General features: G+C 53.5%; 10 protein-coding genes across 10 annotated transcripts; 4 read left to right on the top strand and 6 right to left on the bottom strand.

Moving 5' to 3' along the window:
- The first annotated feature begins 725 nt into the window (after positions 1-725).
- SLA1 (cytoskeletal protein-binding protein) lies at positions 726-5067 on the top strand. Its single transcript, XM_018855456.1, has one exon. It carries the CDS (start codon positions 908-910, stop codon positions 4784-4786), a length of 3879 nt encoding a protein of 1292 aa, XP_018713623.1. The 5' UTR covers positions 726-907; the 3' UTR covers positions 4787-5067.
- Positions 5068-5125: 58 nt separating this feature from the next.
- On the top strand, positions 5126-6764 carry METBIDRAFT_76212 (mRNA (N6-adenosine)-methyltransferase; the record flags this gene model as incomplete). Its single annotated transcript, XM_018858495.1, has 3 exons — positions 5126-5450; positions 5547-6617; positions 6673-6764. The coding sequence occupies 3 exons, from the start codon at positions 5126-5128 to the stop codon at positions 6762-6764; spliced, it is 1488 nt and encodes a 495-aa protein (XP_018713622.1).
- Positions 6765-6853: 89 nt separating this feature from the next.
- On the bottom strand, positions 6854-7414 carry METBIDRAFT_76211 (uncharacterized protein; the record flags this gene model as incomplete). Its single annotated transcript, XM_018858494.1, has 1 exon — positions 6854-7414. One exon carries the CDS (start codon positions 7412-7414, stop codon positions 6854-6856), a length of 561 nt encoding a protein of 186 aa, XP_018713621.1.
- A 244-nt stretch (positions 7415-7658) lies between these two features.
- On the bottom strand, positions 7659-9908 carry STT3 (dolichyl-diphosphooligosaccharide--protein glycosyltransferase subunit; the record flags this gene model as incomplete). Its single annotated transcript, XM_018856961.1, has 1 exon — positions 7659-9908. One exon carries the CDS (start codon positions 9906-9908, stop codon positions 7659-7661), a length of 2250 nt encoding a protein of 749 aa, XP_018713620.1.
- Positions 9909-10121: 213 nt separating this feature from the next.
- Positions 10122-11326, bottom strand: METBIDRAFT_99485 (uncharacterized protein). The gene is made up of 2 exons (XM_018859496.1): positions 10842-11326; positions 10122-10777 (listed from the first exon to the last, which is right to left on the bottom strand). Exons 1-2 carry the CDS (start codon positions 10999-11001, stop codon positions 10335-10337), a joined length of 603 nt encoding a protein of 200 aa, XP_018713619.1. The 5' UTR covers positions 11002-11326; the 3' UTR covers positions 10122-10334.
- A 1920-nt stretch (positions 11327-13246) lies between these two features.
- Positions 13247-13942, bottom strand: METBIDRAFT_36124 (uncharacterized protein; the record flags this gene model as incomplete). The annotated part of the gene is made up of 1 exon (XM_018856691.1): positions 13247-13942. One exon carries the CDS (start codon positions 13940-13942, stop codon positions 13247-13249), a length of 696 nt encoding a protein of 231 aa, XP_018713618.1.
- A 3049-nt stretch (positions 13943-16991) lies between these two features.
- METBIDRAFT_29664 (uncharacterized protein) lies at positions 16992-17604 on the top strand. Its single transcript, XM_018855455.1, has one exon. It carries the CDS (start codon positions 17013-17015, stop codon positions 17253-17255), a length of 243 nt encoding a protein of 80 aa, XP_018713617.1. The 5' UTR covers positions 16992-17012; the 3' UTR covers positions 17256-17604.
- Positions 17605-18768: 1164 nt separating this feature from the next.
- On the bottom strand, positions 18769-20495 carry METBIDRAFT_99409 (cytochrome P450). Its single transcript, XM_018859495.1, has one exon. The coding sequence runs from the start codon at positions 20362-20364 to the stop codon at positions 18913-18915; it is 1452 nt and encodes a 483-aa protein (XP_018713616.1). The 5' UTR covers positions 20365-20495; the 3' UTR covers positions 18769-18912.
- Positions 20496-22583: 2088 nt separating this feature from the next.
- On the top strand, positions 22584-24119 carry METBIDRAFT_29661 (succinate dehydrogenase cytochrome b subunit SDH3). The gene is made up of 2 exons (XM_018855454.1): positions 22584-22646; positions 23180-24119. Exons 1-2 carry the CDS (start codon positions 22622-22624, stop codon positions 23668-23670), a joined length of 516 nt encoding a protein of 171 aa, XP_018713615.1. The 5' UTR covers positions 22584-22621; the 3' UTR covers positions 23671-24119.
- Positions 23935-25623, bottom strand: HAP42 (Hap42p; the record flags this gene model as incomplete). Its single annotated transcript, XM_018859391.1, has 1 exon — positions 23935-25623. The coding sequence occupies one exon, from the start codon at positions 25621-25623 to the stop codon at positions 23935-23937; it is 1689 nt and encodes a 562-aa protein (XP_018713614.1).
- Positions 25624-26789: the final 1166 nt, after the last annotated feature.

The following is a 26789-nucleotide window of genomic DNA, read 5'->3' as shown; positions in this document are numbered from 1 at the left end:
CACCTAATACTCCACCTAATACTCCACCTAATACTTCACCTAATACTTCACCTAATACTTCACCTAATACTTCACCTAATACTTCACCTAATACTCCATTTAACACTCCACCTAATACTCCACCTAATACTCCACCTAATACTCCACCTAATATCTACCTCATATTCCACCTAATACTCCATTTAATACTTCATCTAATATCTCACCCAATACTCCACCTAATACTCCACCTGATATTCCACCCAAATATCTCACCTAATAACCACCTAATATCTCACCTAATATCTCACCTAATACTCCACCCAAATATCTCACCTAATACTCCACCTGATATTCCATCTAATACTCCACCTAATATCCACCCCATATCCCACCAATATCCCAACCACCATCGCTCTATCCCACCTATCCTCCCACCATCTAGTCGCACCCATACCCCACCACCAACATTACTTCAATTCTCCTCCCATATTTCGTTCGCCGCATGTCAGCTCATAGCCACCACACACTCATAGCCCCACACTCATAGCCCCGAACTCATAGCCCACCCATTCATAGCCACCACACACTCGTGCCCACCCATACCCGACACCGGTCCCCCCATGCTGACTCCAGATGTAACCGGCTCGATCTCACACCCGGTCCCCTATTTCCAAATCTGGCCACCGCGGCCCTGCCGATAAAGATCCGGCGCAACGATACCGCCGCGAGGCGCCGAAAAAACAGAGACCCGCCGCCAACTTCCTCTTTCTGCCCCACTGCCCCCTCCGCTGAACGGCCCGAAAACCCGTGGAAACCGTGCCCCCGTCTCCCCGCCGTCCCGTGCTCCACGCAATCTTCCCCCTCCCGTTTCCCCCCGTTTTTTTGCCTGTTTTCGGGGCCCCCTTCTGCACCTCCCTCCCCACCCATGGCCTCTCCTTATATCGGCGTGTACAAGGCCGTGTACGACTACACCGCCACCACCGAGGAGGAACTATCGATAGCCGCCGGCGACCTCTTGTACCTCTTGCAAAAATCCGACATCGACGACTGGTGGACGGCCAAAAAACGGCTCTTGCCCCAGGCGGACCTCGATGTCGAGGAGCCCACGGGCCTCATTCCGGCCAATTACATCGAGCCGGCGCCGGCGGTCGGCCGCTGCGTGGTTTTGTACGACTACGCCAAGCAGACGGACGAGGAGCTCTCGTTCCTGGAGGGCGACGCGTTCGATCTCTATGACTTGGCGGACCCCGACTGGCTCTTGGCCGGCAGCGACGGCGTGTACGGCTTCATTCCGTCCAACTACGTGCGCATGGTGGACAATAGTGCAGCCCCGGCGGCGGCGCCGTTGCAGCCCGCGGCGGCGGCTGTTGCCGGCGAAACCCTGGCCCCTGCGTCCCGTCCGATTTCTGCGTTTGCCCCTCCGCCAGTGCACAAGGACAGGGTCGCCCAGCAGCAGGCGCTGGCGGCCCAGGAGCTCGATGTGGAAGGCCACAGCGACGTGGAGCTGCCGCCCCCCGAGCGCCGCCCGCAACGGCCGCAAAGTGGCCAGGCCCAGCCCCAGCAAGCCCAGTCCCAGCAAGCCCAGCAGGCCGAGCCCCAGCAGGACGGCCCGCCCAGTGACGACGAAGGGCCTCCGCCACCCATGCCGACCCGCCCCGGCGGCGCCCTGCGGACTGAGGTGCCGCAGCGGTCTCCAGAAGCGCTGGCCCCGGTCTTGCCCAACACCGCCAGCGGGCAATACGAGCCCGAAACCAACGTGGACTCCTCGTCCCAGGAACAGCATGGCTTTGACGGCGAGTACTTTCGCTGGTACATTGACGAGGTGGACGGGCGCAAGAAGCGCCCCATTGTGTTGGCCATAGGCAACGGCTTGATCATCATCAAGCCCAAGTCCACCAACCCCAAGAAGTTGAAGTTGAAATCCGCCTCTCTGCTCGACAACAACTGGCGCATCCGCGACCTCTCCAACTATAACCACGAGAAGAAACACGTGTTTCTCGACCTCCACAACCCGGACGTGTCCATTGAGTTGCACGCCGGTTCCAAGGACGTCGCGGAGGCCATCGTGTCGGTCTTGGGTGATCTCAAGGGCGCGGAAGCCGCCTCTGGCTTGAAAGAAGTTGCGCGGGCGGCCCTGGCAAAGCACTCGCCCTCCAACAAGCGCGTGGGAAGGCTTCTTTACGACTTCAAGGCGCAAAGCAAGGATGAGTTGCTGTGCCGCGAGAACGACGAGGTCTTTGTCGTTGACCTGAACAAGTCCGCCGAGTGGTGGCTTTGCGAGCGTGTTGCTGACGGCCGCCAGGGCGTGGTTCCTTCCTCGTACATTGAGATCGTGTCCACCACGAACTTAGACAAGCTCACCGATGGTGTGCAGAAACGCAAGTCCCAGAAGCCGGCCTCCACCGCGTCCTCCAAGGGCAAGGTCGTGGCGCCCAGCGCTAAATCTCAAAAGCACCTGTACCGTACTCGTGATGACCGTGATAAGATCAGGGAGCGCGACAAAAAGAAGAGAGACAAGTCTGACACCGCTGAGGGCGACAACATGCCCAACTTCCACAGAGTGAGAACCTGGATAGACAGCTCCGGCACTTTCAAGGTCGAGGCGGAGTTCTTGGGGTGTGTCGAAGGCAAAGTGCATTTGCACAAGACAAACGGCGTCAAGATCGCCGTCTCCGCAACAAAGCTATCCATCGAAGACTTGGAGTACGTTGAGAAGGTCACTGGCACCTCCCTTCAGAAGTACAAGGACGAGGTGGCCAAGCAAATCGCAAAGAGAGACAGCAAAGCTGCCTCCTCCAGCTCTAAGCCTGCCAGCGCAGAGTCAAACGCGCCCGTCGTGACACCTCAAGCCGTGGCCCCACAAGCCACGCCTTCAAAAACCCCCACCAGATCTGCAACAGCTGTGATCAACGACGTGCCTCCTGAGAAACCCTCCAGATCAAAAGCGCCAACATCTGTTCCTCCAAACGAACCCGACTACGACTGGTTTGACTTCTTTCTTACATGTGGCGTGGACATTGGCAACTGTCAGCGATACTCCATCAACTTCAGTAAGGAGCAGATGGATGAGAGCATTCTCGAAGATATCACCCCTTCGCTCTTGCGGTCCTTGGGTTTGAGAGAGGGGGATATCTTGCGAGTCATGAAGCATTTGAACAACAAGTTTGATCGCAAGAAGCTGGCCTCTGAGGAGCCTCCCGCGCAAGGCAGTCTTTTTACTGAAGCAACAGGCGCATTGAAGAACAATAGCACTACAGAGTTGTCAAAGGTCAATGCCAGTGCATTACCAACCCCCTCTCCCATTAAGGAAGATCATGCCGTCGAGAACAAGAAAGACATTTCTCAAAGTAAGATCGAAGATGACGCTTGGGCAGTCAAGCCTGCTGCTCGCTCCAGTACAGATGTTTCCAAAGCAGCTCCGCGCCCTCAATACACTGGCTCTTTGCAAGACCTTGTGGATGTCAAGCCTTTGGAGATGAACAAGACCTCTCTGAGTGCCGTGACGAACCCTGCAACTATGGTGACTGCTACTCCCTCGGCACCCCCTATGACACCAGTGAAAACCGGTACCATGATACAGCCAAACCAGCAGTTTTCTGTGCAAAAGACTGGTTCTGGAAACTCAAACCCTGCAGCATTGGGTGCTATGAGAACTGGAGGATTGATTCCAGTGCCAACAGGTGGATTGATTCCCGTTCAACCAACAGGATTCATTCCAATCTTGGCTCAACCAACTGGTTTCGTTCCAATTCAAGCAACGGGGGGTCTTGTTGGTCAGCCAACATTTGGATTTGTACCTTTGCAGACAGGAAATTCGACTTTCATTCCCCAAAAAACAGGACAGCCGCTGGCCCCCGCCCCTGTCACCTCCTTTGGACAAGCCTTTCCTCAGCCAACGGCGTCTTTTGTGCCTCTTCAACCGGGTACTGTGACTCAACCACAAGGAATGCCTCTGACCACTTTTGGTCAACAGCCAACAGGAGGACAATATGCTGGTTCTTCTAATGGACTTGGTGGTCAAATTACTGGTCAAGCATTCCAGAACACTTTTGTTCCCCAATCAACTTTCGGTCGGCAAATCACCGGCGGCTTCATGGGGGCTAATCAAACAGGTGGTGCACAGGTGGCACCTCTGACATCTTTTGGGAACCAAACCACGGGGGGACAGATGCCTCAAACTTTCTTTGGAAGTCAAATGACTGGCGGAATGATGCCGCAAACGTCATTCGGAAACCAACCAACTGGGGGAATGATGCCACTGGCATCCTTTGGTGCGCAAATGACTGGAGGCTTCAACCCGTCAATGCCTCAGTATACTCAACCCCCACCTAGCGGAGTCAACCAAGCCACGAACATGTTTCAAAATACATCTTTGGGAGGGCCAATGGGACAACAATTTGGACAGCAACCCACAGCTTCTTTCGCTCAGCAACCAATGTTCTCTCAGCAGCCAACTGCCTCCTTTAACCAGCAGCCTCTGTTCGGTCAACAGCCCATATTTGGTCAACAGCCCACAGCCTCTTTTGGCCAGGGACCCTCAACATCATTTGGTCGACCCCCAATAGGGACGTTTGGCCAGCAGCCTAATAACTCATTTGCTCAACAATCTTATGGTCAACAATCCTTCAATCAACAGCCTGCGGCTTCTTTTGGGCAAGACACATTCGAGGGTTTTAATAACCAGCCATTGCAATCTCAACCAACTGGTCTCGGATTCGGAAATGCGCCCAATTTACAGTCTCAAGCAACGGGAAGACGTGCCAATTTGCAGGCTGCTACAGCTGACAATCCTTTTGGATTCTAGTTTGGCAAGAGGAAACAGCTTGATAATACTGCATCCTTCATGGGTCTACTAACACCAGGCTAAACCATATCAAACAGTAGATATGAAAATTGAAACTACCTGAATCTATATCTTCTACAGTACAGCTTTTCGACATCTACTCATTCATGTAATTTTAGTCGTAAACAAGGATTAGACTAAGTGGTAAGTGTGGTTCTGCAGACGCGCTCTCCGTTTTTGCAGCCATATAAATCAATATAAAAAGGTGAGCAAACCCTAAATATCTCTGCACACATCTTTTTACTCCCCCACTTCCGCTGATTGAGGCATTTTAGTTCTCTGAGTATTGAGCGTGTCGTAATGGCTTTTGAAGAAAGCTGTGCAGTGTTCTTACCTTTTATTGAGTTTCTTTCTCAGCGTAAGGAAGCACTTCTTGACGATCCATACAAAGGAGATATTGAAACGATCAGGGGGGTCTTCCGTGAAGTTTGTAATGATGAGCCAGTGAAAGAAAAAGCTAAAGATCAAGCAACATTTCGTGATTATCTTGCCGAGTTCAATGTGGTCTCAGGATCTGCCCTTGTATTCAATTCTGAAACAGACAAACAGCTCATTTGGATCAAGGTTGCTAATATCTCTATCTTAAAGGACCGTCTCAAAAATTCAGAACCATACTCTGCACTAGGTGTGAACCGTTTGTATAGTAATGAGCGGCCTCCAGAGCGCCCTTTAGAAAAATCTTCAAGCGTGAGCGATAAATTGATGGAAATCTTGAGGGCAGACCCGCAAACTGTTGTGAACTGTGAAGTTTCTGCCGAGAAAGGATTCGACCATGATTTTGCTAGGCTCAACAAAATGTTGGCGAGACCTACAGCAATGGTAAAGCTCGGGGTCAAAAGAGCACAGCTAATAACAACACAGAAGCCATTCTACGAAGTGTGCGAGGTACTGGATCACAGTCAAACGCTCGCAAACTTGTGCTTGAACTTGAAATCGATAGGTCTGGGATTTAATGAGCTTCCTTCAAATGCCAAAATACACAAGGTGATCAGCTCGTGTAAATCTTTGCTCACAAAAGAAGTTTTGGCTTGCGTTAGAAACAAGATCCATTTTTTACCTTTATTGACGAACAACACGGATCTTTACCTTGGCAACTGCTCATATCTAGACACGTGCCATAAGCTTAAGAACTGCCGTTATTTACACTTCTACACTTTGAATCCATCTCAAGCAAACGTCGAGACCAGTCAACAGAATCCTCTTCTTGCCATAGACTATACTATTGGAGAATGTCACGATACTATGCTGAGGAAGGAGCTACCCGCGCAGTGGATCAACTGTGATGTCAGATACCTCCCATTCAGCATATTGGGTAAGTTTGCCGCCATAATCTCCGATCCTGCGTGGGATATCCACATGTCACTTCCTTATGGGACTTGCAAGGATTCTGAGCTTCTCTCTTTACCCATGAGAGAGCTCCAGGATGAGGGTGTCCTCATGCTTTGGGTGACTGGAAGATCGATTGAAATTGGCCGTAGAGCTTTAGAGCAATGGGGGTACACTGTTTCAGATGAAATGATTTGGATCAAATTAAATCAATTGAGAAAAACTATTGTCACAGGCCGAACTGGACATTGGCTCAATCATTCAAAGGAGCATTTGCTTGTGGGAGTCAAGGGCAATCCCGTTTGGCTTAATAGAAAAATCGACATAGATTTTATTGTTAGCGGAACGAGAGAGACTCTGAGAAAGCCCGATGAGCTTTATGGAATAGTGGAGAGACTAGTTGGTATTCATGCGAGGAAATTGGAAATATTTGGGCGGGACAACAACATTCGTCCAGGGTGGATCAGTACGTATTCTCCGAGGCACCACAGAGGCATAACAGCCAAAAACTAACTCAACAGCCATCGGAAACCAGTTGACCGGGACTTCCATCTATGAAGAAGAAGTGAAGCAAAAGTATAATCGGTACCAATCTGCTTCAAAAAAAAACTAAAAGTTTCAATCGCAAAATTCGGAAATGATCAAAATCGTGTATAAAAACTATAAAGTTTAAATTCTGACACGAGACTAGGAACCACCGGTTCAGATCTTTTTTTTCGACATTTCGCTAACAAATTTCCCCGCCTGGTTATCCATCTCTTTTTTTATGTCAAGCTTGAAGCCGAGCCAAAAAGCAATCTCGTATACCACAAAGAAGGGTGCCAACACCACGGCCTGGAGCAAGTTGTCAAACAAAGCGGGGGCCCTTCTTTCATACACAGCATGGCCATAGAACTGAGCAAGCCAACTTATTATGTGAGCTGTTATGGCTATTTGTTTGTACAGACTCCTCAGGATGAGTGAGGAGGGACTCAACTCCAGGTAATAGACTCGCTGCACGTGAGCGAAGCCTGCTAGGAATAAGAAGGCTGGCACCCCCAATTGCCAGTCTAGTATCACGTAATACAATCCGTATAACCAAGCTGCAACGACTCCGGTTGTTATATATGGATATTGAGTGAATATCACATTCCCAATTGAGAAACTAATTGCCGAGAGCAAGATTATGGGGATACACACAAGATGGATGGCGACATTGGTGTTGTTGAAATGGTACTTGCGATAAAAGACTAGATGTGCCTTAATATCAAAAATCCCGGGCATTTCCAGGAGCAGGGATCTTTCCTTGGTTTGTTTTACAATATAACAATGGATGATGCGAACAATAGAGTCTTGAAGTGTTCGAGTTCGAGAGAAAGGCGGGGAAAGGGAGTGCATCTCACGAGTTTCCCTGCCCCTGTGCTTTCCCGCGAAAAAAGTTAACACGGAAAAATGGTCAGTTCTGCTTCATTTATTTTATATTTTGAGTCCAAGATGGTTTTGATGTATTTAGAGACGGGGAGTGGGATCACTCTCTCAATCCAAGGGATGGTTTCTTCACCACTCTGCTTCTCTTGGTGCTCCTCGAGGACTCGTCGCGGTCAAATGCACCTGCAGACGAGATGTCTCTGCCGAGGTTGTCCAAGTCCTTCACCTTGTAAATTCTCACAATCCAGTTTTGAGAAGTAAACGCTTCCTCAACCGCGTTCAAGGTGATCTTTCTATCGGCGGGGATGTTCTGGCCACGGACTCTGTCGACAGCGTCGCGTCCGCCAAACAACTCGGCAAATCTGTAGTAGGACATCTTGTACATCATGGAGTTCTTCATGGCGTCGGAAGCTTCGTGGTCCACCTTGTACTCACCGTTGGAACTGAAGTAGTCTCTCTCGTGGATCTCCTCAGGCCAGATGCCTTCGGAGATTCTGACCATCCACAAGAACTTGTTGATGTCGTCACCGGAGTAACCCAAAACACCGCCAAAGATGACCAAGACGTAGTCGACATCGTGTTTCTTCAAGATCTCGTAGGAAACCTCCTCGTTGGCGGCCATGGCCTTTCCGACGGTGGCGATGTGAGTGTTGTTCCAGGTGTTGTTGTCGACCAAGGTGGTGCGGTCGGCCATGCCTCCGATCTGGTACCCGTAGTCCCACCAGGCCATGACCTTGGCGTCCTCGGGCGTGTTCATTCTCAACCAGTAGTAGGCCTCTCTGTAATCATCAATGATGTTCTGCGACCCGTCCGGGTTCTTGGAGGCCAAGACCACGGAAGGAGACGAGTAGGCGTTGGACGTGACCCAGGTGCAGTGCAAGACGAAGAAAATAAGGTAGTAGACGAAGGAGCCCAAGACCACAACCTTGGTCAAGATCTGGACCACGGGGAACGCAGTCTTGCTGGTCTTGGCGGGGGCCTTTTCCGAGACCTTCTTCTCCGAGTCCGCTGGCGCGGACTGGAACAAGTCAACGATGTTCATATAGGCATCGAACAAATGGGACAAGGCAATGGCGGCGGCCACGCAGATGACCGGGGTCAAGGTCAACATCAAGCGGACCATGACGCCCGCGAAGTAGGTGGCGAACACGCCGTAGATGATGATGAACACGTGCTCGTCGCGCAAGTCCTGGAAGCAGAAGTACAAGCCTGCGGGGAAGAGCCACACCAACATGTTGGTGTCGAAGAAAAACGCGGGCCACGCGGTGGGCTGGTGCTCGGACACGGAGGCGATGATGGGGATGTGGATCTTGGCGTAGTTGGTGTCCCACAAGGAGTAGAAGCGGCCGGTCCAGGGCGCAATCCAGCCAGCGGAGGTCAAGGCCACCAAGCCAAGCACGCCCACAAGCGTCACCACGACCAAGGACACGGCGAGGAACGAGCGGAACTGCGCGGAGGGCACGCTGGCGCGCACGTACGCGCCCAAGGCCACCAACTGGAGCAAGCCGAAGACGCCCAAGGCGGCCATGTGGTCGTTGGAGCGGATGGGCAAGAAGCCCACGAACGGGATCTGCATGGACGCGGCCGTGCCCAAGGCGTACCAGGTGGAGTAGGCCGCGTACAAGCGCGGGGTGTAGCGGCCCATGGCCAAGAGCACCAACACGTGCAACGGGATCAAGTTGGTGATGAACACGTAGCCTCCCCACGCGGACACCATGTAGAAGTACAGCGCCGCGGCGGCCGCGGCGTGGCCCACGGAGCCGGTCTTCATGGCGCGGATCCAGAGGTAGAACGTGGCCATGAGCAAGGTGATGGCGATGGCCTCGTTGTCGTAGGAGCCGGCGACGGAGCGCGAGATGTAGCCCGGCGCTATGCCCATGAAGAGCGCGGCCAACAAGCCGGCGTTGGAGTCCTTCATCTCGCGCGTGAGCAAGTACGTGAACACGGCCGTGACGCCGGAGAACGCGGGCGCGAGCAACACGCAGATGTTGCGGATGTCCACGGGCATGCCGAGCCAGTTTCTGAGCGCGTGCCAGATGGCGCCGGACGTGACCATCAAGCCCGGGTACAACGTGCCGCCGGTCACGCGGCCCAAGGGGTACCACGTGCGGTCGTCGAACCAGTTCAAGAACTCGTAGAAGGAGTGGGACACCAAGTAGCGCGTGGCGCGGAAGTTGAACCAGGGGTCGAACTCGTGGATGATCAGCTCGAAGCGGATGACCGAGAAGAGCCGCGCGGACACCGCGGCGCCGGCGATGGACATGAAGATGACCGTGCGGAGGAGCAAGCGCAACGTGTCGCCGCGGACGCCGAGGACCTTGGCGGGGGGCGGGGGGTGCGTGGAGGGCATGCCGGGGGGATGTTCAGTGGAGGATGGAGGAGTAGGACCTGGAGGCCGGGGCGCGAGCGAGGAACTGAACAGGTGGCTGTGGGCGCGCGGTGCAGGACGCGCGGCCCTGGTGTCGTGGCCTCAGGGCCGGGGCGGCTGGCGGTGGTGGTGGTGGGCTCTGGGGCCGGGGCCTGGGGCCTGGGGCCGCGCGCGGGCTCCTCCGTTGTTTTCCGGTGCGGTGCTTTTGGCGGAGTCTTTTGGTGAGCTTCTGGGCCATTTTTGGAGGTTGTTTTTTTTAGATCTTGCTGATGGCCCCGCTGTGTTTTGGCCGGCCCCATTTGTTTGGGCTCCGTTCTTTTGAGCTCCGTTTTTTTTAGCTCCGTTTTTTTTAGCTCCATTTTTTTAAGCTCCATTTTATTAAGCTTTATTTTATTAAGCTTTATTTTATTAAGCTTTATTTTGTCTGGCCGGCTTTGTTGTATTGAGCTTCATTTTTTGTGCTTGTTTTGTTTCGGTCTGCTTTGGTCGTGGTCTGTTCTGGTCTTCTATTCTGGTCTGGTTGTCAGTGTTTGGTATTTGGTTTTGGTCCTGGCGCGGCCTGGGCTTGGGGCGGCTTGGGCTTGGGGCGGCGTGGTCTGGGTGCTGGCTAGTTGGGCGCGGCTGGGGCCTGTTTTCCCGTTGGCTCAGCGGCCTTGCGGCGCCCTCTAGTGGATCCGCACTGGGCCCGTGATGAAAGAGAATAGAGCCGGGCCGGCGCAGGCCCGCCGAGAAGGCCGACGCTTGTTTGTTTGTTTGTTGTTCCTGTTGTTCTTGTTGTTCTTGTTGTTCTTGTTTTTCTTTCTTTTCTTGTTGTTCTTGTTGTTCTTGTTGTTCCTGTTGTTCCTGTTGTTCTTGTTGCTTTCTTTGCCTTTCTTTTGTTCTATTTGTTTTCTTTGCCTTCCTTTTTTTCCTTTGGTTCTTTTGTTTTGTTTGCTTTTCTTTTGGTTTTTCCTGCTCGGATTTCTCTGGGTGTCCGTGAGTTCACCACCCTCTGCCCTTTGCTTGGGCTGTGCTGTTGGTGCTGTTGCCTCAGGCCGGGAGATCGGGCCAAAGACCCGTCAGCGGAGCCTTTCATGAATCTGTTTCGTTTCCAATCTTCTGGCTCCTACTATTCTCTGATTCATTGTCCCTCTCGTCCTCTTTCCGCCGTCCTCTTTCCGCCGCCCCCCAAATCTTATTCTCCCAATATGTTCTGTTTCATCTCCCCGTCTCCTCTTTCTTTGTTTCCCATTGCCCCTTTTACTTGCATCCCAGCTGGATCCTCACTTGCTCAAAGACTGGCCGTCGAACACCTGCAAATCAGGGGCAAAACAAAACAAGCGCTAACAAAACTTAAATTCCACAATCGCTTCGGCCATCCCATCTCTTCTTAAAGGACTGGCAGAGTGGCGGGCTGTCCCATCAAAGGCCGCAAATCGACGGCTTCTGCTGGTCCCAGTAGACTTCCAAGAGACGTGCCCCAATAGTAATCGGATTATGGTCCAAGATTCCGGCAAAACAAGAACGTGACCGCCCCAGCTTCAAAAAGTGGATCTGCACACTTTCCAGCAGCTGCCAGAACCAGCAGGTCTGGTCTCACCTACCAAGCTCCAAACGAAACCGCCAAGCGCAAGTCTTCAGACCTTGCAGTCAATGGGAACACAAAAAAACACAGCCAGAGTTTGAGTGCATCGGCTCATCATAATTCCATGGCGAAGCCCCCAGAAAATAGACTCATGTAGCATGTATGTGGCGAAAATGCAATATCCCATGGACTGTTGCCCTGCAACTCGCTTGCCTGTTGCAGCGCGATTTAAATGGGTGCGAAATCAGCGTTCGGATTCGGTTGTCTTCGGAATCGAAAGTTTGGGCCGGGCCGCTTCCTTTTTTCCACAATCTCCATCGGTCTTACTGGCCCGGGCCTGACACGTTCAAAAATTATGCACTGGATGTTTTTTCTTGGGGGCCTGGCCAAAGACGTGGCGAAGCGGGCGCTCCCCCAGTAATACCAGTGATTAACCAGTGCATTGACTATCGAGACACTATTTGTGACCTCGAGATTAACTCAACCCCAGCAGCTCTGACGGCTTTTCACTGCCAGCATTTTTCTCCTTGTTCCCATGAAAAGCATAGCTCTCCACAGCAGCAGAAAACACCCTTCGAAACATAAGAACAGTCTTGTTCGCATATGAGCTCTGCTAGCTTCTTACGCACGGATGGAATACAACGCAGGCCATTTTGCATCGCCGCACGACAGAAATTCGTGAGTCCGATTGAGTACGATTTTTCGGCGTCCAATTCCATTCCGAGGGAAGTCAATCTTGATTTCAGAACCAGCCGACACCAAAGGCAGCGTGTGATTGCTCCATCAGTATTGGCGCGGCCAGTGATGAATCGGCCTGCCGCTCAAAAATAGGTACAGACTCCGGACCGATTTCCAGTAAAAACACGCTGCTTTTGTATGTGCTTCTTAACCCCCGTGCATGGAATGCTTTCTCTTGGTAATGTTCAATTTCATCGAGATCTCGAATTTTGACAGCAAAAGGGACCAATGCGCCTTATCATGACTTCGCGATATTTCAACATTTCTCGAAACTCACCACTCAGTCTTATATGAACCTTTGAGGAAACAGAGAACAATGAAGTTTTTATTGAATTCAAGTTTTCCTGTCGGCCGCATCCAAATCTTGGCACATAAAAAAGTCCACAAAGCTCGCAGTATAGGATATTCATTGGACTGGTTTGCTTGCAGAAACAGGCCCTGCTGAGACTAGATGGTGGGGGCGAGGCTGGTCGATAAACCTCTGCTTTCTAGCCCGAGACCATCGGAACAGAAGCCTAGCTGAGAGCCAGTCTTACGAGGGAAATGCTCACAAGAAAAAGCTTCAAAATGTCTTACCAAACGCTCATCTTCTCAATGCTATGAGGGATGAGGAATTGTAGCAGATCACTAGACTTCGGGACTAGAAGTTCTTTGAGTTCTAAGTAGCCTGGGTATGGGAACCTCAGGGATTGTCAGAGTGGCCAGCCGACACGACCACATTATACCTGGTCGCTTTGCAAAAGCGGGAGCCATCTTCCAAGACCTAAAAAAGCGCCCGAGCCATCAAACTGATGTTGAACTTGGAAGCACAATGGGCCCAGCCCAGAGAACGGGGCGAAGAAACATCGCGAGTCTATTGCCGGGGCATGACCATCCCAGGCCTCAACAGCCAGCCGCAAGAAACCAAAGAAATCATATCCATGCTTATATCCTACTTCCATAAACCCCCCAGAAAAGAATCTATAAATACACTGGTGGCCCCACAAGGGCATGTCCGTTTTGCAGAAGGTTCGTGTGATCAGAACGACGACCAGCTCCAGTTTGCCGGCACAGAGCCGACGAGCTGGTCCGCGGCGCCATTCTCCTCGTCCGGCTGCGCCAGCTTCATGGGGACATTGCCGCTCATCTTCGGAGCGAAGATCTCCTTGCGGTAGTCGGTCTTGCTGAACGCCGGCCGAGGAAGCAGGTCCCTGGACAGAGGGGGCTGGAAGGCGGCACCGAACTCGTGCGTGATGAAATCGTTGTACTCGCCGATGCACTTGTCGCACACGCGAGACAAGGTGCCGCGTCCGCCCGTCGTGAACTGGGCCAAGTGGTTGATGTAGAGATAGTGCGAGGTGTGCTCTTTGCAGAAGATGCCGCCGCACTTGCGGCAGTGGTGCCTTCTCTCGAAGAAGTTGAACTTCTTGTGGCAGGCGTCGATGCCGCACTCGCTGACAGCCTCGTCCTTGAGCCAGTGTCTCCGCGTGGGCGCCGCCCGCGAGACGTAGTCGTACTGCCTCCTGTTCAAGGTGTACGGCCCGGTCTGCGGCGGTGGCCCCGGCGACGCGCTGCGCTCGCCGGAGTAGGCCAGGTCGACGGACTTGACGGAAGTCGCCGAGGAGCCCGGCTCGACGGCGCGTGGGTCGGCCGGGCCGCCGAGCAGGTCGCCCGAGCCGGCGCCCTCGCCAAGCGTCTCGTCCACGGTCTTGCGTAGCACGGCGGGCACGTACATGGGGCTGCGGAAGCCGTTGATCTGCTGGAGCCTGTTGTCGGCGCCGAGCAGCTTTGCAGACGCGGCAGAGCCCGCGTGTGCCATCTCGGACGCATGGGGAGGGCCCCGTGCGCCGGGCTCCCGCAAGGGCAAGTTCGTGGAGAGGAGCCCTGGGCGCATGAGGGCCGGGGCGGGGGAGTGGCTCTGGGGCCCGCCCGTGCCGCGCTGGTCGGGCTTGCGGGGAAGCCGGGCGTTGGGGAGGGCGCCCGGAGCGGCCACGTGGGCGCCAGGGCCGGCCAGAACGGGCTTGTCCGGCGCCACGGGCTTATCTGGCGCCACGTGGACCTGTGTCGGCGCGGCGGGGCCGGGCGCCTGTGGCTGCGAGTGGGCCGCACGCTCGACGTGCGCGTGGCTGGGCCGGCTGACATGCGGGTCGGGCCGCGGCGGCGGCGCGGCGGCGTCGCCCGGGCCGTGCTTGCTCTGGCGCGTCAAGCTGGAGAACGACAGGAGATCGACCTCTGCCGGCTGGTACGGCCGCAGTCTGCGCAGGGCCGCGGAGCGCAACACGGGCCGCAAGTCGCGAGGCACGCGGGGCTCCGGGCGCGAGGCCAGGCGCGCGGCGTTGAGCAGCTTCGTGGTGAGCTGCCGCGACTGGGGGCCCTGCTCGTCGTACTCGGAGCGGATGATGGGCGCGAGCGAGAGCGAGAGCTTCTTGAGCGCGTTGAGCGTGAGCCGCTGCTGCTGGAGCGTGGTCTCCTCCTTGTAGCTGTCTGCGTCTGCGTCGGCGTCGTCCGCGGCGGCGTCGTCGGCGGAGCCGGCCAGCAGGGCGGCGGTGTCGCTGTGGTGGGCCCGCTGGGGGCCGGCGGGGTCGGGCCAGCCGTCGAGCAGCAGGTTCCGGCGCGGCGGCGGGTCGAAGGGGAGGCGCTGGCCGATCTCGACGTCGTCCGCGGCGCGCAAGTTGGACACCAGCAGGAGCACGGGCGCCTGGATGAACAGCTGGAAGTTCCTGGTGTTCTGGGACACGGTGCTGGCGTTGCGCTTCAACGGCGGCGGCGGCGGCGCACAGGCCTGCTGCTTCAACGACTTGAGCGACGCGGACAGGAGCACCAGCTGGAACAGCTGCGTGCGCGACTTGGGGAACTCCTTCTTTTTGAACTGGAGGTTGCCGGCGTGCTCCGGAAGGCCGGGCGTGTCGATGTTGTGCGAGTGGGGGGCGTGCATGTGGACGGAGCGGCCCAGCTGGCCGGACGGGGGAAGGTGTTCTGGATCGAGGTTCTGCGAGCTGCCCAGGCGGTGCGAGGTTTCCAGGGTCTCCGAGTCGAGGTTCTGGGAGAGGTCGAGGTTCTGGGAGAGGTCGAGATTCTGGGAGAGGCCGAGGTTCTGGGAGCTCTCCAGTTTCTGAGATCCGTCTAGATTCTGGGATTCGTTGAGATTCTGGGATCCGCTGAGATTCTGGGATCCGCTGAGATTCTGCAAGCTTTCTAGATTCTGTGAACCGTTCAGATTCTTTGAGCTCTCCAGATTCTGGGATCCGTCGAGATTCTGGGATCCGCTGAGATTCAGTGAGCCACTAAGATTCTGCGACCCGCTGAGATTCTGCGAACTTCCCGAATTCTGCAAGCATTCCAGATCCCGCGACCCGCCGAGGCCCGGCGCCGCGAGCTCGGCCTGGCCTGGGCTGCTCGAACCCGGGCCCTGCGTCTTGTCTCGCTGCTGTCCGGAAGGATCCGGGGTTTCGGCCCCGGCCCCCAGCCTGTGTGAGGGCAGTCTGCTCACGTCTCGGAGCAGGCGGCTCAAGTCCCGGGGCAGGCGGCTAAGAAGGGCGCTGGATTCGGCGGGGCGGGCGGATTTCGCCGCGGAAAAAGCCGGCGGCACGTGCCTGGCGGCGTCGGTATCCGTGGCCGCCGGCCGCATGGCCGCCGTGGGCGCGTGTGGCGGGGCGCCGGCGCCCAGAAGGGCCCGGCCGGTGGAGGTCTGCATTGGGCAGGAGGGCGTGGCGAAAAGCGAAAAAAAAACGGGGTTTTGTGGTGGCGGCGGGCGGCTGAAGAGGGGGCGGAGGGGCCGTGCGCTCGCGGGGGGCTGGGCGGGAGAGTCTGTGGCGGCGTGTCCCGAAATCCCGTGTTTTTGGCGTGGGTTGGAAGCGCCTGGAGGGTGCTTATCTGAGAGGCCGTGGGGGTTTGAGTAAGCAGACGGCGGCAGGTGCAGGCGCGGGCCGGGCTGGCGGGTTGGGCGGGCGGAGCGGGGCGGCTGGCCCTAGAGCTGGGCGAGACGGCGCGGACGGGCGAGACGGCAGGATGGGAGCGGGCACGAAGAAAGTGAAGCGAAGGAAAAAACGAAAGAAATGAAAGAAAATGAAGGGAAGTGGAGGGAAGTGAAAGGAAGTGAAGGGAAAAAATGTAAGAAAGAAAAGGAAAAAGTGAAAATGGGTGAGGGAGAGTGAAAGAAAAAATGAAGGAAAGTGAATGGAAAAATGAAGGAAAGTGAATGGAAAAAGTGAAGGAAAGTGAATGAAAAAGTGAAGGAAAGTGAATGAAAAAGTGAAAGGAGGAAGAGGACGGCAGGACCGGAGGATACGAAAAGAGAATGGGGCAGTGAGGGAAGAAAGTGAATGGAAAAAATGAATGACAGTGAATGGAAAAAAATGAAAGTGAATGGAAAAAAATGAAAGTGAATAGAAATGAATGAAAGGGAATAGAAATAAATGAAAGAAAAAATGAAAGTGAAGGAAGAAAGAATAAAGAATGGGGGAGCACGGGGATGCAAGAAATAAAGGCAAATGAGACTCTGCAGCGGTGCTGCTTGGGTCCAACGATGGGTGCTGGCCCGAAAACTATGGGGCGAGGCAGACGAAGATGGCCCAGCCGGTGGGCTGATATGATCCGCGCACGACCGGCCCGGCTCCGGCGCCCGGCTCCGGGGCCCGCTTTGCTTCGCCGCCGGGCCCTGGGGCTCAATTCCCGCTGCCCTCGAGGCACCGCTGCTAGAAAAAGCGACCGTTTTTCTGCGGCGAGGTGTCAAATCAGTGAAAGCCACTGTGGTTTGCTGGCTCGGGCCCGCGGCGCGCCGCAGGCTCTGGGGCAGGAAGGGCCCTATGGCAGAAAGGGCCCTGGGCTTGTTGCTATACTCCGTTTTGGGGCCAAACACAAAAAGCTGCTTTGTAGAGAAATCCGGGGCCATGGCGCTTGCGGCCGCAAAGCAGTGTCTATTCCGCCATCGGACTGGTGTCGTGGTTCCGTACCAGTGTGGGCAGGACGGTTGCAAGCAACAGTCGGAATTGTTCTGCGCGGTGATGGACCGATCCGTGGGGTGTGAAAATTGCGGTGCCCAGACATGATGACCAAACAGTCCGAGGTGATTTGCCTATCAGTGGTGGTTTCTTGATTTAGAGGAATTCAGCAATTTGCTGGAACTGACTAACCCAGTGGAATTACCGATCCGCTGAACTCACCATCTGCTGAAATAACCAATCCGTCGTGGTTGACCGTTGTGCTCATTGTATACGGAAGTCTTGATAAGCATGTTGTACAACTAGCCGAAATGAGCAAAATAACTTTACAACCGATGCGTGATGTGTTCCACAGATATGGAGGTGTTTGGTGCAGTAATTTGGTGACATGTCGTGGTTAGTATGTCGTGGTTGATATACGTCGTGGTCAGTATTTCGTTGTTAATATATGCCGTTGTTAATATATGTTGTTGTTAATATATGATGTTGTTAATATATGTCGTGGTTAATATATGTCGTGGTTAATATATGTCGTGGTCACTATATGTCGTGGCCAGTATAGGTTGTGGTCAGTATCACCTCGTGGTTAGTATTATGCGTAATCAAATAAAGCTGCAAGCAAGTAGGAATCAAGAAGTAATGCGTGGGTGCTGAATAAGTGGCGCTGAATCACATGAAAATAAACAACACGCCGGGACACCATACTTCGTGTTTCACACAGTCGTGATGAACTTTATCAATACCTTCAGTTTAGCAATATCTCCAGTGTTCGACCTCTGATTCACCCATACCTTCACTTTTCCACCTCATGTAAAAACACCTCGTGGCCAACAAAGTGACCTAAGGCTACGGCTGATCATTCTACGACCAAAAGGCTATGCAGCTTGGGACCAACCTTGAAGTATGTGCACCCATAAGCAAATACGCATATTCTGAAGACCTATAAAATCGTGCCCAGCCAACCAATGTCAGCATACCCAAATCGCCAGTGGGCCGACGATCATGAGAAACTTAACTCGGGCATTCGAGTATGGGCTGTTCCCAGAATTCAACACCCATGTGCTTCCTCAGAAACCGCACGCAAGTTCCTGGGACTTGTAAAACCGCGAGTTTTGCAGCCGCATGCCCTCGGCCATAATTACCTATAAATCAGTGTTTTGGTCACATAGCTGACTCACAGAACAATCATCCATACTACCCAGTCTCTATGGGGCCCGTAGAAACAAAAGAGGAAAAAAAAATCAAAAAAAAGTAGTAATAATTAGACAACGTCAATTCAGAAGGGCCATGCTCTGTTGCCCGGGATCATCCATTCAGAGCCTACAAAAAAAGTAATATTAATTAGACAACGCCTATTCAGCAGGGCAATGCTCTGTTTGCTGGGATCATCTATCCAGAGCCTCCAAAAACATAAACAACGTCAATTCAGCAGGGCCATTCTCTGTTTTCTGGGATCATCAGAGCCCCCAAAAAAGTAATAGTAATAATTAGACAACGCCAATCCAGCAGGGCCATGATCTGCTCGCTGGGAACATCAGACCATCCAAAAACAAGAATCATAAGACAACGTCAATCCAGCAGGGCCATGCCCTGTTTCGTAGGAACATTCATCCACACCCTACAAGCCATGGCGAGTTTCCACCAGCCGTCTCCCATGGCTCTCTATACAAACCCGTCTGCTGCCAAAAGAGGCCCCCCACCCAGCATCACTAGTCAACCAGCCCGCTCGTCGGGCCAGCATTGCCAACCAGCCCGCTCGCCCCCGCTAGTCCGCAGCCTCTTCGTCGCCATCCGCCAATCGCGAAATCAACAAGGAGAGCCCCTCAGGCCAGATCGGCCCGGCAGGCGTGACCCTCTCCCGCCACGCCGGGTCCAAGGAAAAACGGAAGCGGCCCAAGATCGCCACCACACATTTGCGCACCTCCATCAAGGCAAACTTCTCGCCCAAGCACGCCCGGTTGCGGCCGTGGAACGCCGTGATCTCACACCGGCTTTTTCTCAACGTGTAGCTCTGCATGACCTCCTTTTCCGTGCGGCCCCAGCGGCCGGGGAGAAAGTCGTCTGCGTCCGGCCAGTGGCCCCGGTCTCGCTGCGTGATCAAGCTGTGGATGCCCACGTAGACGCCTCGTGGAATCACAATGTCTTTGCCCAACCGCACGGGCTGCCGCGTGATGCGGTTCACCAACTGGCCGATGGGAGGATACATGCGAAGCGTCTCGAAAATGACCGCGTTCAAAAGAGGCAGGTCGGGTCTTTCGTCCGGGCCTAGCAGCTGGAGCTGGGCCCGCAACTCCCGCTGCACGTGCGGGTGCTTGGCGAGCATGTAGAGCGTGCTGGCCAAAAGCATCTCGGGGTTCTCGTGGCCGGCCACGAGCGAGATCATGGCGTTGTCCTCGAACTGCTTTTGCGTCAAGTCGCCCGTCTCGACGGCGCGGGCCAACTGCGGCCCCAAGCGCAGGGCCGTTTCGGGGCTTCTCTCCTGCAAGATCTTGCGGCGGAGCAAGGCCTTGAACTCCTGGACCGTGACGCGGGCCCGGGTGCGGGCCGGGATGGGCAAGATGTCCAAAACGGGAAACGTCATGAACATGGGCCGGAAGATCTGCCGCTTCAAGAGCCGCACGCGGGCTAGAATGGTCTGGCCGGCGACCTCCGTGTCCAAGTTGCACCCCATGATACAGTCGCCGATGCACGCCAAAAAGAAGCGCTGGAGGAAGCCGGGCACCACCATGGCGGTCTTTTCCTGGGCCTTCTGGTCAAGCGCACTCATGAGCCTGGCCAAGTGGCCGTCCATGGACAGCGTGTCGGGAAACAAGATGCTGTTGGTCATCACCTTGCGGTACTTGCGCCACCGCTCGTTGCCTGCCGAGATGATGTTGTCGCCGAGGTACTCCAGCACCACGGCGTGCGGGATTTTCTCGTTGTTGCCGCTCTTCTCGAAAACATCGTTGTTTCTCATCACCTGGGCAATGTACTCGGGCCGGGACACGAGGATGTTCCACCGCGAGCCAAAGTACATTTTCACCGCGCCGTACTTCTCCATCTTCGCCCGGAAATAGTGCTGGTAGACCTTTTCCTGGTCCCAGTCCGTGAGCACAGGCACAAACACCACGTAGAACGGGATTGTCGGGATGTTCTTGGGGAAGTTGCTGGGGGGAAGAACGAGCAGGCGCACGAAGTACGCCAATAGCAAGAGGAGGGGGACAAGGAGCCAGGTCATATTCAGGGCGGGGTGTCGTGTGCGGGGTTTGCCGAAAAAGCCAGGCCCTCAAATAGCGCCGGCCGCCCTGTGGTGGAGAAATCCCATTGTTTTATGGGTGCTTTCGAGCGGCCCGTTGCGCATGCCTGATTCGAGGTTTGGGTGCAAAATATTTCTGGCCGAGCAGACGGCCCGCGTAGCAAACCACGCGTGTTCCACCGAAACAGGCCTATACGGAAGCGCGTGTAGACAGGGCCCGGAGGGAATCTCGTGATGGTGTATTATTATTTTTTTTGTTGTTGTTCCGGTTTTGTTATGTTTGCCTGGAAACGGGCTGATACCATGGATCGCGGCGGTTTGAGAGATGGCAGAGACATGGGGTGGTGAGGCGCTGAGAGGTGCTTGCCGTCAAAGAGCCACGGGTTTTTATCGCAGTAATACTCCACGCTTTTTATATAACATGTTCTTCTTTTCGTCATACTCCATGGTCCTTTTCCATCGTTCTTCATGGTGTTGTTCTCACCGTATATCATGGTCCTATTTCACCGTATATGATTATGATTCTTTTTGATCGTTCTTCATGATGTTGTTCTCACCGTATATCATGGTCTTCTTTCACACTACCAATGATGCTGTTTTATACTCCATGGTCCTTTTTCATCGTACTCCATGATGCTGTTTCACCATATATCATGGTCTTCTTTCACACTACCAATGATGCTGTTTTATACTCCATGGTCCTTTTTCATCGTACTCCATGATGCTGTTTCACCATATATCATGGTCCCCTTCACCCTCCCAATGATGCTGTTTTATACTCCATGATGCTCTTCACCGTATATGCTCGATGCACAGGACCCCATAGCAAAAGGTGCAGCGGGAAGAAGCCCTTGCGTATCTTCGTTTCAATTTTCAGTTTTTTGGTAGCACCATAACACTGGATCCAGTTCCTAGTTACAGTACCCAAGAGATAGAGTGAGAGCAGATATAAGACAGGCGGTATATGGGTCCACAGAAAAACCATATAAGTCACAAAGAAAAATTGTATTGGAGAGCCAGTAGAGAACAATGCAGACACCAAGTATCGGAATCTCCTTGCCAATGTATTAGCTAGGGTGGTCGTCCCACCAATGGAACCAAAAGAACATTGCGCAGGATCCCCAGTCTGCTTTATTGCACATGTTCATCATGTTCCCCCTTCCATACAAACAATCCGAATTAAAGAGGAAGCCAAAAAAAAGCGTCTATGATGCCAACGGAGTTCAGTCTCAGGAAATACTATCAACAGGAGCCAGATGTGTTGCCGGACATTTCATACTTTGCTATTGCCCTGCCCAATAGTAGCTTATTGTAGTGGCACACCACCAGGCTGTGATTCAAAGTTCGCCCGCTTTTTGAGTTTCAAACAAGCGGTGGCTTTGTGTGGCCAAACTAAATAGTTCGAATGCCGTTGAAAGAAGCCCACTGCTACCGACATTCCAGTGATGACTCGAAAGGACAACTCATACAACATATGCGCACTTCAGATGGCCCCTCCCATTATCAATCACAGTGTCTTCCGATTAACCCCGACTATGAGGATACTTTTCTTGGGCACAAACTATGACTTCTGTCACCACGAACGAATCCACAAGAATATCTCTTTTTTTTTTTTAGGTGACGATCAAAGTCAGAGGTGTCCTCCCGCGTTCACGAATTCGGCCCGAGCCCTATTTCGGAAATTACAGGGCAGCCCAGAGTGCGCAGTTCAACATTGCCTCGATCGTTTGCAGCCGTGAAGTCCAGCACTTATAAAGCCATGGGAAAATGAAGGAAACAAACAAGGAGCAGACAAAAAAACACAAACAGAGATGAACAAGAAACAAACAAAAAAACAAAAAACAAACAAAAAACAAACAAAAAACAAACAAAAGTATCAGTTGGCGGAAGTGGCACGAGCGCCTCGGAGAAGACCGGGTATGCAGAGCACAGACATCGATGCTCCCTCAACCCAAAAAAAACGCCACCAGAAAATCCCGCCCAGCCATGCCATCACGAGACAAGCCAATAAGAAACCCCCGCAAAAATGCCACGCCTCCGAACACACGGCGCCGGCCGGCCCACGCCGCGCACGTGACCCGTGGTCACGTGCCGGATGTCCCGGGGTTTCGCGTAATTTGCTGCGGTCCCATTGGCTCCCGCGCAGCTGACCCCGGAATCTTCACCTCGCTAGCACCACCCTCACTTAAATCTGCATTTCGCCTTTTGCCTTTCCCTCCACAACTATCGATCTTCCAAAATGCTTTCCCGTGTTGGCTTGAGACGTACGTAATTTCTTTTTTTAGATGCGGATGCAAGTGCCGGGGCACGCCATCGCTGCATCCCTGATCTTGGGAGCGGTTAGGCAGACTCTTCTTCCACCGGATTCTTCCATGAACCAGGAATTTGAAACGAGCCGCCACACGTAGAACATTGACCCAGACAACGGGACTTGGCCGTTTTTTCGTTAGGCCCACATATTGCCGTGATGACACGCAAACTGCGGATTACTAGCAGCAATGAAAAATGCCGCCTGCCTGCTTGTCATCAACAAAGTGCATAACCGCCGGGGCGCCTTACGTTTTCTTGATTCCAGGCCCGGTCCCGCCCAAATGAACATCCAAAAAGGATAGCGTGTTCAAATGCATATCTTGCAAGCCTGGCCAAGCAACAAAAAAAAAGGGAAAATCAGCAAACAGAAAACTCGATCTTTAAGGACGCCCTGAAGTCCCGTGTGCAAAAATGGCCATGGCCTGCAAATGCCACTCCAGCACTTGCCCCACCCACCTCATTATCCCAGACTTTACTAACATTCCAGCTCTCGCAAGATTCCCACTCAGAAGCGCCGCTTTCAGCGCCGTCAGAGCCTCCTCCACGTCCACCGTGAAGGTGTCACATGACCAAGAGCAAGAGCTCCTTGTGAACCAGCGTAAAAACCGTCCCGTGTCCCCCCACTTGACCATCTACACGCCCCAAATCACCATGGTTTTGTCGGGATTGAACAGAATCACCGGTGTGGCCATGGCCGGCGCTTTTTACGCCTTGACTTGCGGCTACGCCGCCACCTCGCTTCTCAGCATTCCTTTCGACTCTGCGGTGCTTGTGTCGGCATTTGCCGGCTTGCCTTTTGCCGCCAAGTTGGCTGCCAAGGCCGCCATGTCCTTCCCCTTTGTTTTCCACTCGCTCAACGGAGTCAGACATCTTGTTTGGGATTTCGGCAAGGAATTGACCATCTCGGGCGTGAACAGAACTGGCTATGCTGTTGTCGCTGCCACTGCTGCATTGGGCTCCTGGATGATCTTCTGGTGATTGGCGAGCACTGACACCCGTGGGCGGGCGTGCAACGGAAACGTTTTTATGTAAGTACTAGAGCATTTATCCAATTGAATGATATTGACGCTGAAGCACGCGTAGACTCCTCCTGCGGTAGTATGTCTCTCAAAGGCGCTGTATCTGTTTTCTTCAACGGGAATGTCAACCCAGCTTGCGAAGTTCCAGTGGGCAGGGCTTTACCAGCAAGACTCATTTTCCCCACATGCAACTCCACTTGATGGCGCCGGAGCTGCATTGTTGTCACTTCTCCCCAAATACACTGTCCGCATCGAAACAGAGACACGGCGCCTCTACACCACAAAAACCACATCTAATCTTCTTGGGTCCCTTAGCGTTTAGCGGCTTGTAGTCCTGCGCGCTGTTCAGAGTGTCTGCTTCACCCTCCGCCGAAAAACTCAGCTTCTTTTTGTCTGTAGATCCCATGCTGCCAGAGAATGGATCCTGCTCGTTTATGATATCTACGTTGACGAGCCCGTCTTCATGTTCAAACACGTCCACGTTCGAAGGCCGTAGAAACCCTGACGTGAAAAAAGAGCTTGGCTTGTCATCTCCAAACAGTGCAATTGAGTGGACCCCATCCAGAAAAGCAGGGAGTTCGGTGTTGGGCTCCTCTGTTGCAAGTGGCTCAAAAAAAGCGGTCGAGGGAGAATAGGCGAGATTCTCGGGTTCCGGGCCTCTGGAGTCCTTGGAGTTGACGCTGACAAAGGGCGACTGAGAGCCTGGATGGTTTGCTTTAAGGTCCAAATAGTGTTTGATCTGCAGCTGCACACGCGTGCCCTCTTTCAGGGAGTCGCCAACAAACTTCTTGGTGACACTGTGTATGACGTTTGATTGGGTCGTCAAGTGAGCCAAGAACGCGTCTAGATCCCGCACGTTGTTGATGTGGTCAAGCTGGTCCGGAGGCGGAGGCGACTGCGCCCGGGGCCTGGCGGAGGGACTCGAGTTTAGCGCATCGAACGTGATCACGCCGCTTTGCACGAACCGGAGCTCCTTGATCTGGTTGGTGAGGATATCGATGTAGTTCTGCACTAGTTCCTGTTCCTTCAACTTGGCAAGGTACGTGGACTGGAGCTCAGCCACGCGCTTGGGCGGCACTGCCAGCAGGGACGCAGCGGGCACGCTTGGCTCACCGTTGGGTCTCAGAATACCGAGGAGTTCACGCTGTTTGGCCGGTGTGGACGCGTGGGCGCCTGAGCCAGAGGCCGCCGGCGTCATGGATCTCAGCCTGGCCGCAACAAAACGCCTGGCTTCTGTGGCGGTGGAGGCAGAGCCCGCAGACGCGGCGGAGCCGGAGACGGACATGGGCACGGCGTGGACCGCGCTGTGGAGACTGTTGCGAGTTGACGCTGGCGGCAGCAGCCTGGCGGCGACTTTCAGGAGCCTGTGTTTCTTGTGGGCCAGGCCCTTGCGGTCGTCATCCAGGGACGCTGGGGCGCCAGGGTTCGGTGCCCCCTGCACGCACAGCGGCTTCCTGCCCGGGCGAGGCCTGGGGGGCAAGACCCACTTTTTCAGGGTGTTGATGCTTGCCGCCGGCAGCTCGTCGCACACAAGAGCCGGCAGCGGCGAGGACAACGGGTTGTAGCGCGGGTTGAAGGAGGATTTCAGCGGCCCCAGGGCGGCGCCCGGCGGCGCGCCGGGCTTCGGCTTGATCGCTATGGCGGGCTGGATCTTGGCGTATTTGTGTGCCGCACTGCCCACCGGCGCGGGCAAGATCCCCGGTTTGTGGAGCGGGGTCATGGCCACCGGCGGCGCCTGTTTGGGCGTGTAGCGCCCGGGTGGCGACCCGGGCATAGCAGTGGCGGGGGCTAGGCGCCCGGGATTCGCCGGGGTCTCAGGGGCGGCCGGCATTTTTGTGTCCCTGGCGGCCTGCGGGGTGCCCCGGGGTGTTTGCGTAGAGCCTGGGAGATTTGGCTGGGGACTGGGCGGCATTTTGAATCCAGGGGGGGCATCCAAAAAAGCCCAGCGCTTAGCGGCAAGGAGGGGCGTGCGGACACAAAAACAAATGAGCTAAGTAGGGGAAAAAAAAGGCCGGGCCAAGGAAGAGAGAAGTAGGTGCTGGCAAAAATGATTCTGGTCAGCGGGGCGCCTGTGGTGGATTAGGGGTGGGCGTGGATATCCGAAAATCAATGAGAAGGCAGTAGTTCATATATATTTTTTTTCCGGGGAAGCTGGCCCTGGACCTGCGGAAAAGAACGTGCATGTATATGGGGGCGCGATTCTTAAAGTGAGACATGTTCGGGGCCAGGATCGGGGCCAGGATCGGGGCCGCGTTTTGAAGTGGCCGCGGGTTTCCGGAAGCTGGGCGAACCGTGGGGCGGCGGAGGGAAGTGGGAAAGGCTCATGTTCTAGCTTGCAGAATAAATGGAGAGGCGGATATAAATGTGAGGGGGGAAATATGAATATTCATGAATAGACGATTCGTTGATTCGTTTGATGTATTCGTTTGATGTATTTTTTGATGTATTCGTTTGATGTATTTTTTGATGTATTTTTTGATGTATTTTTTGATGTATTTTTTGATGTATTTTTTGATGTATTTTTGATGTATTTTTGATGTATTTTTTGATGTATTTTTTGATGTATTTTTTGATGTATTTTTTGATGTATTTTTTGTTGTATGGTTTGTTGTGTTGATTTAATGTACTTGTTGTATCATGTGTTCGAATAATACTTTGTTTATGTCTCGTGTATTTTGTTCTTGTATTAGTTTGTTCTTGTATTAGTTTGTTCTTGTATTTGTTTGTTCTTGTATTTGTTTGTTCTTGTATTTATTTGTTTTTGTATTCGTTTGTTCTTGGTTTGTTCTTGTATTTGTTTGTTCTTGTATCTGTTCGTTCTTGTATTTATTTGTTCTTGTATTTATTTGTTCTTGTATTTGTTTGTTCTTGTATCTGTTCGTTCTTGTATTTATTTGTTCTTGTATTTATTTGTTCTTGTATTTGTTTGTTCTTGTATCTGTTCGTTCTTGTATTCGTTTAACCTTGTATTCGTTTAACCTTGTGCTCAGTTTTCTCGTAGCCAGCTACTCTTGTATTCATTGGCTCTATATTCATTTATCGCTAATTACTTATTTGCCTATTGTTCTTCCTCCTCTG

This window comes from Metschnikowia bicuspidata (genome assembly GCF_001664035.1).
Source record: "Metschnikowia bicuspidata var. bicuspidata NRRL YB-4993 chromosome Unknown METBIscaffold_1, whole genome shotgun sequence".
NCBI classification, from domain to species: Eukaryota; Fungi; Ascomycota; class Pichiomycetes; order Serinales; family Metschnikowiaceae; genus Metschnikowia; species Metschnikowia bicuspidata.
This window is presented reverse-complemented; position numbering and strand designations above follow the sequence as displayed.

What these genes read in the sequence shown, in the direction of transcription:
- METBIDRAFT_99485 (XM_018859496.1), bottom strand. Translation starts at nt 11,001, where the DNA reads ATGAAAGGCTCCGCTGACGGGTCTTTGGCCCGATCTCCCGGCCTGAGG. An exon ending in AGCAAACAAAACAAAAGAAC is followed by an intron (nt 10,778 to 10,841) that starts CAAAGGAAAAAA and finishes GAAAGCAACAAG; the next exon opens with AACAACAGGAACAACAGGAA.
- METBIDRAFT_29661 (XM_018855454.1), top strand. Translation starts at nt 22,622, where the DNA reads ATGCTTTCCCGTGTTGGCTTGAGAC. An exon ending in TTCCCGTGTTGGCTTGAGAC is followed by an intron (nt 22,647 to 23,179) that starts GTACGTAATTTC and finishes CTAACATTCCAG; the next exon opens with CTCTCGCAAGATTCCCACTC.
- SLA1 (XM_018855456.1), top strand. Translation starts at nt 908, where the DNA reads ATGGCCTCTCCTTATATCGGCGTGTACAAGGCCGTGTACGACTACACC.
- METBIDRAFT_99409 (XM_018859495.1), bottom strand. Translation starts at nt 20,364, where the DNA reads ATGACCTGGCTCCTTGTCCCCCTCCTCTTGCTATTGGCGTACTTCGTG.
- METBIDRAFT_29664 (XM_018855455.1), top strand. Translation starts at nt 17,013, where the DNA reads ATGGCAGAAAGGGCCCTGGGCTTGTTGCTATACTCCGTTTTGGGGCCA.